At 64.2% G+C, this 9957-nt stretch overlaps 1 protein-coding gene across 2 annotated transcripts; it reads right to left on the minus strand.

Moving 5' to 3' along the window:
- Positions 1 to 83: 83 nt before the first annotated feature.
- Positions 84 to 7238, minus strand: DOK1 (docking protein 1). Of its 2 annotated transcripts, XM_087737154.1 has the most exons (5): positions 7107 to 7238; positions 6432 to 6728; positions 3535 to 3646; positions 3204 to 3376; positions 90 to 1640 (listed from the first exon to the last, which is right to left on the minus strand). In XM_087737154.1, exons 1-5 carry the CDS (start codon positions 7167 to 7169, stop codon positions 528 to 530), a joined length of 1758 nt encoding a protein of 585 aa, XP_087593280.1. In that variant the 5' UTR covers positions 7170 to 7238; the 3' UTR covers positions 90 to 527. The 2 variants fall into 2 exon arrangements, with proteins under 2 accessions (XP_087593282.1, XP_087593280.1); XM_087737156.1 differs by lacking the exons at positions 3204 to 3376; positions 3535 to 3646 and having other exon boundaries at positions 84 to 1640.
- Positions 7239 to 9957: the final 2719 nt, after the last annotated feature.

A 9957-nucleotide genomic window follows, 5' to 3' on the forward strand; every position in this document is an offset into this window, starting at 1 on the left:
GGCTGCCCTGCTCCGCAGCACTGCGCCAGCATCTCCCCATCCGTGTGCCTGACAGCCCAGACATGCCACAGGCAAACGTTTCATTCTAAAACATGCACATTTTAATATTAAAATAATTTTGTATAAAAATACTTTTGGAGACTGAGGGCAAGCAGTCTTCCACGCACCACAACGGGCATCCCAGCCCTGCGGGCTGGTCAGAGAGGAAGCCAGAGCAGAGCCAGAGCAGCCGGGGCAGGGCGGCGCAGCCAGCCCTCCTGCGGATCAGGAGGCGGCAGCAGAGCCAGCTCCAGAGCCAGAGGCACGCTGGCACCTGCACCAGCCACAGCTCTCTTGCTCTTGCTGCGGAAAGGGCCCCCAGGGAAACGCAACCCCTCGGTGCTGGTGAGCAAGAGAGGCTCTGCCCGAGCCAGAACAGTCCCAGCCTCAAGCCACCCCCAGGACCTGCGGAGGACAGCAGCCAGCACTGCTCACGAACGGGCCTAGGCCCCCCGGTCCCTCCTGGGCAGGCACAGAGCAGCAGCATGCTATATCTCTCCTAAGTCCTCGTAGACAGGCGATAAGCTGCACTCATCCACGGACTGCTCCTTCTTCTGCATGTGCTGGGGCTTCACCACCTGGCTGTACAGCACCTCTACGTTGTTGTTGTTGCTACTGTTGAGGCTGGGTTTGACGACCGCCTTCTCAGGAGCAGCGTTCCCTCGCCACCTGCCAGGGTCCCCGCTCCTCTCGGCGCCTTTAGGGATAAAGGCTGCCTGAGGCTTGGGGGCAGGCACCGGCTTGGGGCCCTTGGCCTTGGCCTGGAAGGCAGGTACCGAGTAGTCATCAGTGCTGGGGTTGTAGGGATACTCGTAGCCGCTCCTGCCGTCATGGCCCTGGGTGCGCCAGGCCTCGCCTGTGGGCCGTGCTTCGTCGTAGATGCAGGCGGAGGGGGGCAGCGAGCGGGGAGCGCGACCCTCGGGCTCATCGTAGATGTGCTCTCTCTGCCCGGGCACCGCGGGGGCCTGGCTGCGTCCCTCAGCCCGGACCTGCTTGTACGTGCCCGAGTATGGCGGCGCCGGCAGCCGGAGCTTGGTCTCATCCGAGGCACCGCTGGGCGCCTTGGCCCCGCTCACAGCCTTGCTGTCTATGGGGTCCGAGTACAGCGGGTCCAGCCAGGGCCGGAAGCCCTTCACCGAGTCCAGGGGCTCCGAGTACACACTGGACGGGTCCTCGGCCGGCAGCACAGCACGGGGCACCTTTGGCAGAGGGGAGCGCGGGGGCGTGCTCGGGACTGCGGGCTTGGCCTGTGGCACAGGGAGCTCTGGCAGAGTTCGGGTCTTCAGCAGAGATGTGGTGTCTCTCTCCTCTGCCACTGCACTGGGCCTGGGCGCCAGCCCTGCTTTAGGTGCCAGGGTGTCATCCCCCGCCGCGGGCAGCTCCAGGCTCAGGGATTCAGCCAGAGCCTGGCGGATCAGCACCACGCTGGGGCTGTCTGAATCCAGAGAGTCACAGCTTTGCCGGTTCTCCTCCGCCTGCGCTTTCTGCTCCCGGATGGAGGCTTCCACCAGGCGGAAGATCTCGTTGCCCTGCTTGGTCTCAAAGGTGAAGTTCCCTGGACCGGAGTCGCAGCGCCTGCCAGCTTCGAAGGAGAACATCACCTGCAGGGGAAGCGGAAGGGTCACATCCTGCCCAGCACCTGCCGACCCAGCGCATCGTGCAGGCGGTGCTTCCTGCTGAAGGGCGCATGGCTGCGGTGCTGATCCTGCACATCCTGCAAGAGACTTCACTGAACATCCTGCTCCTTCTGCTCCCCACAGCGAGGGCCACAGCTCAGTGAGCACCACCCCAGGGGCGTGCTGTGCTCAGCAGCTGCACAGCGCCTGGGCGGGGGGAGGGCTGCGCTGCCCAGCAGCCCAGAACAAGCTGTGAAATTGGAGCAGGATGCACACTTGAGGGGACATCACTGCGACATGCCCCACGGCCAGAGCTGCAGGTCCCGCGGGAGACCTGCTGCCTTACCTGAGCAATTGCAGCAGCAACAACTGGCACCAGATAGTCTAGGAAATAATACGCAGTTAGCACTGAGAACGGAGTAGGGTGAGAAGGTGAGTGACAGTTCAGCAGCGGAAACTATTATGGGCATCCTGGGTAAGTCAGCATTAGTCAAGCAGAAGGGAAGCGATCCAGAGGCAAGAGATACAAGATGGAGGAACACAGCTTTCCACAGGAGAAAGGCCAGAAGCAGCAGCTTGGCTACCAATAGTAAGAGAAGCATTTGCCTTACCAGCATTACTCTGTTAATGGTATAAAGTACTTTAAAGAGAAGTCTTGCACCAAGGCCGTGTTCCTCAGGCCTGAACACACACTCATGTGCAGGTTCCTACCAGCAGAAGCCCACACTTTCTGAACCTGTCCCTGAATCCAGGTGAGATTTTCTGCCTCACTGGTGCGCTCTCACGTGCAGCAGCAGTCTCTTGCTGCAAAAGCCTCTGGGGCCAGAATTCCTTTTGTGGGTCGATGCTGCCAAAGACAAGCACAGCCAACCTGTAGCTGCTTGGGGACCTGTGGGCGCAGCTGCCTGCTCCTCACACCACGTGGCCCCTCTGTGCAGGCCTACACAGGTCAGCCAGGCTAAGAGCAATACGCCCCGTAAGGTGCGCAAATCCACAGCAACTGGTGTCTCAAAAGCCCCTCCTGCTCTGGCCACCATCCTTCGGGGGGGATGGACTGAATCCAGGGCAGAGCCACGACTGCAGGGAGCCAAGGTCCCTGGAGGCTGGGGAGAGCTTGTGCGCAGCGCAGAAGGACATGCCTGCCCACGGCATGGGCTGGGGAGCGCTGGGATGGAGAACCGGGGCAAGGCAGCTGCGGGGATGGCAAGCAGAGGGGCTGGCAGGGGCTGCAATGGCCCCAGCGGGAGTGGGGCAAGGACCACATAAAGAGGGGCTCTGCACAGCCATGCCCTCGGTGGGGACGGGTGTCCTGCTAGCCCACGCTCCTGCGCAGTGACACAGGTGGGAGCTACGAACAGACAGGATCACAGATGCCCCAAGGACCCTGCTGGGGTCGCCGAGGGCTGTAGCAGTTCTGGCGTTTGGCAGGGCCTGCTGCACGGCTGCCGCAGGCTGGTTGGGCACATCAGCTCCTTACCCTTCAGCAAGGGAAAGCCTGCGGGGGAACAGGCCTCAGCACGTGGCACGCAGGGCCCCCCCGTCCCCCACCTTGTCCCGGCCGTATCTCCGGAGCAGCCGGTAGGGCCAGACATAGAGGATCTCATTTGTCCGTGGGTCCTTCAGGATGAGGCTGTCACGCTCAGCCTTGAGCACGTAGGCACCGCGCAGCTCGCATCGCTCCGCGGCCTCAGTCCGTTGCACCGTCACCCAGAAGGCATTCACTGTGGGGACAGGGATGCTCAGGGGAGGGCAGAGGAAGCCATGTCCCCAGCTCCAGGCGAGGCGTCGCCCTGCCCACCACCGGCGTCCCGGTGGCGGAGCAGCAGCAGGACAGGCCCCGCAGAAGGTGGCCCGAAGTCAGGGCAGCAGCAGATCCCACCTTCGTCTCTCGAGTAGTAGATGGAGTTCACGGCCATCTCCAGGGCCGGCGCCTCCTCGCCGCCCTCTCTGCCACGCCGGGCTGCCACGCCAGCATCACTGGGGCCATTTCCCTGACAAGAGAGAGCAGATCAGCTCCAGCCCCCTCTTCCCACATCGGCCCTTGGGTCCCCTTGCAGCCACTGCCCCCCCAGCCCCGCATCGCCTGGGCCCCGCTGCCCTCCCCGAGGGGCCCACCCCAGCCCCACACAGCTTGTCCATCCTGCAGCCATACCAAGCCCTTCCCGGCCCAGAGCCGGCGACAGACCTCAGGCCCGCTCCCACCCTCCCACCGAGCCGACATGAACACAGATGAACAGGGCCGGGCAGCGCAGCAGGGGCTTCCCTGGAGCCCCCGGCACCACCCTGGGCCCCGGCTGGGCTGTGCATTGGACAGCGTGCAGAAGCAAGCAGTTACGCCCGGCAGCCCTGTCCTCCAGACCCTGCCGCCCAGTGCAGCACAAGGCAGCACTGAGACACGGCCTCCTGCGGGGCAGCACCTGGGGGTCCCGTGTGCCCGCTCCACTGCTGCTCACCTGACCGCTATGGTGCGCCCATGCAGGTGCCCCGGTGCCGAGGCAGAGAACAGCTCTGCTTCCTCACCAATGCGCTCCAGCACACGGGACATCGGCGCCCAAAGCATCGCATGGGCCCAGGCACACTCTCTCAGAGGTACGAGCAAAGGAGGGAGCTGATGAGATGACCCAGTAACACAAGGGTCTGTGTCCTGCTTCTGCACAGGCAGGAAGGCGGCACCAGTATCAGCGCACAGCCCGCAGAAGGGAAGCGAGCACTTCTATTTTAGGCGCATGCAGAACTGAAAGTGCAACGCACACACTCTGTCAGCAACCGTGTCCCAGCAGCAGGGTCCCCTGAAGGGCCTGTGTGGGGGATGCACCCTTGATGCTACCACCGAATAGCAAAGATCCTCCTCCAGGGAAGCCCATGCAAATCAAAGGCTCACAGACGCCCAGCAAGAGCTGCTTCAGCAGATTTCACACCGTTGCATGAGGGTCTGTATTTGGACGGGAGCTGGAAGCTGTTTCTCAGGGTCACGTGGGACGGGGTTGCAGCAGAGTGTACATCTTGCAGAAGGCAAGCTGTCACAGCTTCAGTTTAAAACCTAGCCACATGAGCTTCTTAACAAGAGGCAAGGCCCAAAAAGGCTCTTGCTTGGCTCCTAAATAGAACGGGGACTGCTAAAACCTAGTGTCCTTAATGCTGATAGCAGCAGCTCCTGCTCAGCTAAAGCATCTAACGCAGCAGGGTTCCAGCCTGCGATCGGGAAGTCAAAGGCCAGCCGAACTGCGACAGCTCTTCAGAGCTCCGTTTGACTGCGCTTTCCCTCATCTTCAAAAGAAAAAGCAATTCTGTTCTCAACTCCAAATGATCTCTGGCCCCAGTTCCCAAGCTACTAGACCCTGCTTACCCTCCGGGCAGCAACAAACAACACGACACAAAATCACGCTCTCCATGCGGATGACCAGAAATCACAACTGAGAATCTCCAGCTTTTTGCAGAGAGGCCACATGCAGCTCCTGTGCCTCTTGCCCCAGGCCAGGCCTTTCTGGAGCACATGCCATCCTTGCAGCCTTTTGCTTCCTAAACTGTCAGGTTGCTTCTGGACCTCAAGCACGCAACTGACAGCTACCCTGTGAAGGAAGGTATGAGCACACCCCTGCTCCAAGCAGATGTTCCCCCGCCTCGCCACTACCCTGCACCGCTCCAAAGGCACGTGCTGTGTCCCTAGCTCAGCCCTGCAAGCCATTTCCAGGAAAAAGGCTGCAACACTGTGCACCAAACAGACACGGGCACGGACACGGAGTAATTTCCAATACCCTGCCGGTGTCTTTTGGCCTGGTCAGCAGGGCACTTGCTGCACAGACACGTTTGGCTTGACAGCAGCCTGCAGGGAGACGGAATCAGGGACAAAAAAAAGGCTTAAGGTAAATCACGCTTGGCAAACACCCGCGTCCTTGTGGGAAGATCCTGGGATCACCAGCTGTGCAGCCAGCCATCTTGCGAGGCAGCCCTGCCCAGCACTCAAAGCCTGGAATCGGCTAGGCACAACCCAGGGCTGTGCAAACATCTCCTAGGAGGGAGAGCAGGGAACCCGTGGGGCAGGGCAGGTGTGGGCTGCTCTCGCAGAGAGGTGTGGATGACCAGATTTGTAGGCCACCCGCTGTCCAAACTGCCTTCGCAGGGAGGCATCGCGCTGGCTGACCACTAGCTCTAGGGAAGGCTGCAGAGCTGCTACGGGGCTGCGGGCAGGGGACGGGGGAGCCGGAGGGCTGTGCCGCAGGCCCAGCACTGATGGCGCGTTCCCGGCAGCAGGCAGGGGCGAGCCCCAGGGCTGGGCGAGGGGGTGCACTGGCCCCACGGCTGCTGGCGCTGCCGCCCAGGAGCCAGGTGGGTCCCAGAGCCAGGCACTGCAATGCTCTCGAGGCTCTGCTTCCGCCGCTGCGGCAGGAAAGGTGGCGGTGGTTGGGCCAAGAGGAAACGCTCCTCGGCCATCACCCGGCCCCCGCCAGGTCTCTAGAGGGGCCGAGTACAGGCTTCATGCTGGGGGAGAGGAGCCCAACTTGAAATTTGTAGCTGCAACCAAGAATTCCTGACAGCACGGCGCGGAGTCCCGTAACCCGCCTGGCTGCTGGCACGGCGGGAGCTATCGCGAGGGGACCGGCGTCCCAGGGCCAGGCGCTCTGACCGCCTGGGACCGCTCACAGGTGCTTCGGGGTCTCCTGCTGGGCAGGGAGGGAGGGAGGGGGGGGTCGCGCCACCCCCCCGCCGCACCTCTCCGGTGCCAGGGCCCCCCCCGCCCGGTGCCCAGGATGCCCCTCCGCCCGCCCCGGGGCTCACCGGGAAGGCGATCTCGCACAGCTTCGCCACCCACTCCTCGCTCTGCTGCTTGTCAGCTGCGAAGAGGTAGCTCCTGCCGCTGGTCTCCAGGCGGAAGACGGCCATGCCGGCGCGGGGGCCGCTCTCGGCCACGGGGGCCACGCTGGTGCAGTCAGCCAGCCGCACCACCGTCTTGTCCAGCCGCTTGGTGCCCAGCCGCTCGGGCGGCGCCGCCGGCTCCTTGCAGTCGAAGAACTCCAGGCGGGCGACGCCGTGCTGGCTGGCCGGGTACAGCACGAACCAGCTCGGCTTCCACCTCTGCAAGGCAGCGGGGTCGCGCTGGGGCCGGGCCGGGCAGCAGCGGGGGGGGGGGGGGGGGGGGTTCCCGGGCGGCGGCGGAGAGCGGCCCCGCCCGCGCCCGCCCGCCCCCCCCCGCCCGGCCGGCCCGGCGGGGCCCAGCCCCGGCCCCACTTCCCCAATCGCCGGGCGGCGCCCGCGGCCCGACAGCGCGCCCAGCCGGGGCGGCCGCGGGCAGCGGGGACGGCGGGCCCGGCCCGGGCGAAGGCACGGAGACCGCCCGGCGCCCGGCAGGGAGGAGGAGAGCCCGCCCGCCCCGGCCCCGCACCGGCCCCGTCCCGCCCGGCCGCGCCGCGCGGTGCCGCCCCCGCCCGCCCCGCGCCGAGGCGCGAGCCCCACCTTGGTGCCGAACTTGTGGCTGTGCTGCACGAGGAGCGGCCCCTCCTTGGCCGGCGGGTCCATCCCGCGCCGCCACGCGCCGCCACGCTCCGCGCGCTTCCGCCCGCCGCCGCCCGCGCCGCCGCGGGGCGGGGCCGGGGCGGGGGGGAGGTGCTGTGCGTGCGTGCGCGTGTCCCGGTGGGTGCGCGCGCGCGCGCGCGCGCGCGCGGCCAGGCACGGGCACGCGTGTGCTCACGGGAACGCGCGCGGCCGTGCGGGGCGCGCGCCGCTCCCGCTCCCCGCTGCGCGGCCCCGGGGGGGCCCGCGGTGCTGCTGCGCCCCGGGCCTCGGCGGGACCCTGGGGTCTGCGGGCGGTTCCCCGCGGCGCCGGCAGCTGCGCCCCTCGGCTCCCGCGCCGCGCCGGGAGGCGGCGGGGAGCGGGGTCATCCCCGCCCCGAGCCGGCTCCGCAGGGCGCCGGGGGGCACCGCCAGCGGCCGGCCGTGCCCCGGCGGAGGCGGGAGAGCTGCAGCCCCTCGGGGAAGGGGCGGGCCCCGCCGTGGCTGGCTGCGCTCTGCCGTGCTGCCCGCGCCCCACGGGGGAGGTCTCGGCCTCCAGGCCCGCCGGAGGCACTGTCCCACGCTGTTCCGAGGCCCGGGAGGAGGTGGCACCTTGGCCTCATCCCTGCCGCCCCTTCCCCGGCCGTGGGGGCCGTGGGGGCCTTCCCGCCCTGCAGCTTTCCATCTCCGGCGGCGGCTGCTGAGCCCGGTGCTAAAGGAGCAGCAGCCGCCCGAGCGTTCGCACACCCTTCGGGGAGTCGCGCCCACACCACCCGAGACGTCAACTGCTCGGAGCGGAGGCCCTTCGCAGCGGGCAGCCCCACTGAGCCGATGGGTGCCCCTTTCGACTCCCCGCTCACACTCACACACACGCGCTCACCCTCGGGCGCTTCCTCTCCCCGCAGGCTCGACCCCAGGTCTCCCCGAAGCACAGTCTCCGACACGACGTACGCCAGGGGAATTTGTCGCGTGGTCCAGTGGTGAAGAGCAGCTCGAGCTGGGTGCCTCTGGAGAGGGACCCCGAACAAAGCAAGCCCTGGGCAATGACACGCTCGCAGTTTAAGCTCCCCTCCCCTCGGGCGACGGTTCGGTCCCACAGCAATATTTGGGTCTGGGGCCTTCTTGTTCCTCACTGGATCCTTCCCCCGTCTCCAGGCGGGACGATCCTTTTCTTATCGTGATTAGCTGCAGCTTCTGCCGACGGTCGCGGCTCCCTCACCCTCCTGGTTTGCAGCTAGGTAAGAGATCAGCATTTGGTCAGCGTAACCAGGAGACAGGCTTGCAGTCCAAGGCTTCAGCAAGTCTTTGGATTCTTATGTCAGCTAAAAAGTGACTTCTACAACACAGGTCAAGCTCGGAGCAGGGGCTGTGAGCCACAGCCCGTGACCAGAGCCCACAAGCCCCGGGAGGTGGGGGTCCAGGGCCATCGCCCCCGGCACGGCGTGCTCCTTCCCCATGTGCTGGTGCAGTTACACAGGTGCCGCAGTGGGAGGTCTTGGTAGACGTCTGAAATGATGATCCGACCGGCATAACGCACCCCGAGGACGGGCCTGTGAATTAGGGGGTGTAGCCTGTCAATAAAGAGCGAAGGGCTCGGGCTACCAAGAGCTTTGGGCCGGCTCGTGCAGGAAACCCCAGGGGAGGCTCTCCCAGACCCCATTCTAGACAAAAGAGAGGAAGCGCTTGAGGGTGTCGAAGTGGAGAGCACCTTCAAAGCGCCTTTCAGAGAAAACCTAAGGAATTCAGGGAGCTGGACATCAGGTCCAACAAAAAGCATTCAGAAAGCCTGGCAGGGCTTTAGTGAAGCAATAGGGCACAATGGAAACCACCCCGGCACTGGGGGAAGCGGGGGCTCGTAGTTCAGATAATGACATGAAACTTCAGAAGGAAAGGCGTAAAAGTAGAAACTAGGTGAAAAAAATCGGAGGAACAGAAGAAATTAACAAAAAATCAGGGAAGCCAAAGTATGAGACAAATTGTAACTAGCAAGAAACATGAAGGATTGCAAGAAAACCTTCAAAAGGGAAGGTGTCAGTAGGAGGGTGCTGAGCAGCCCACGTGGCCCAGTGTCCTACCGAGACTGGGAGGGACAGCAGAAGGTGACAGGGCTCAAGTGCTCGATGGCTTCTTCCCCTCAGCCTGCACTGAGGAGGGCGGCTGCGACCGCCACTAACATGAGCGCCAGAGATGGGTGCTCGTGCTGGATAAGGGACAATGTGATCAGACTGGCTGGGCTGAAGATGAGTGAGGATAATATTGAGAACTGGTAGAGGATGGATGAGGTTTCAGAGAACAGGAAAAAGGGGTGACACAGTGCCTGTCTTTGATAGGAGAAAAAAAAGGAAGTGAAGAATGAGAGGCCACTTAGCTCAACTTCCAAGTCCAAGAAAACCATGGAACAAATAGCCAGGTGCTCCCAGGGGCAACAGGGAAGGGGAAGAATCACAGCAAACACACCCGTGTATGCACAGCCCTGCCTGACTTCCTTCTCTGACAGTCTTCCTGGACAGGGTAATGTCATCCACAGCTCTCTACCGCTAACCTGCCCTGTCCCTGGGCACCGTGGCCACGCCAGGGGCACTGGGTGGCTCCCAGCACTGCCCCTGCCATGGCTGGCCGCTCCAGTCTGCCCCAGCAGCCTTCTCCAGGGCCAGGCTTGAACTCAGCGCCCACCAGCAGCAAAACTCGGCAGGGGCTGGTGCAGGCCACAAGGCAAAGAGCAAGCACAAGCATGGCCTGTGCTCAGCAAGCCCCAGCAGTTGCTCCCTGCACGTGAATAACCCAACCTGGCAGCGCCGAGCTGGCTTTCCTGCAG

Source organism: Nipponia nippon, unplaced genomic scaffold (genome assembly GCF_047370975.1).
Source record: "Nipponia nippon isolate SJK-2023a ecotype South Korea unplaced genomic scaffold, ASM4737097v1 scaffold_6, whole genome shotgun sequence".
Lineage (NCBI taxonomy): Eukaryota > Metazoa > Chordata > Aves > Pelecaniformes > Threskiornithidae > Nipponia > Nipponia nippon.

Excerpts from the sequence above, each read along its gene's own strand:
- DOK1 (XM_087737154.1), bottom strand. The coding sequence starts at position 7,169 with ATGGACCCGCCGGCCAAGGAGGGGCCGCTCCTCGTGCAGCACAGCCAC. Across the intron at positions 6,729-7,106 it reads GCCACAAGTTCGGCACCAAG|AGGTGGAAGCCGAGCTGGTT; the intron begins GTGGGGCTCGCG and ends GCTGCCTTGCAG. Across the intron at positions 3,647-6,431 it reads TGTGCGAGATCGCCTTCCCG|GGAAATGGCCCCAGTGATGC; the intron begins GTGAGCCCCGGG and ends CTCTCTTGTCAG.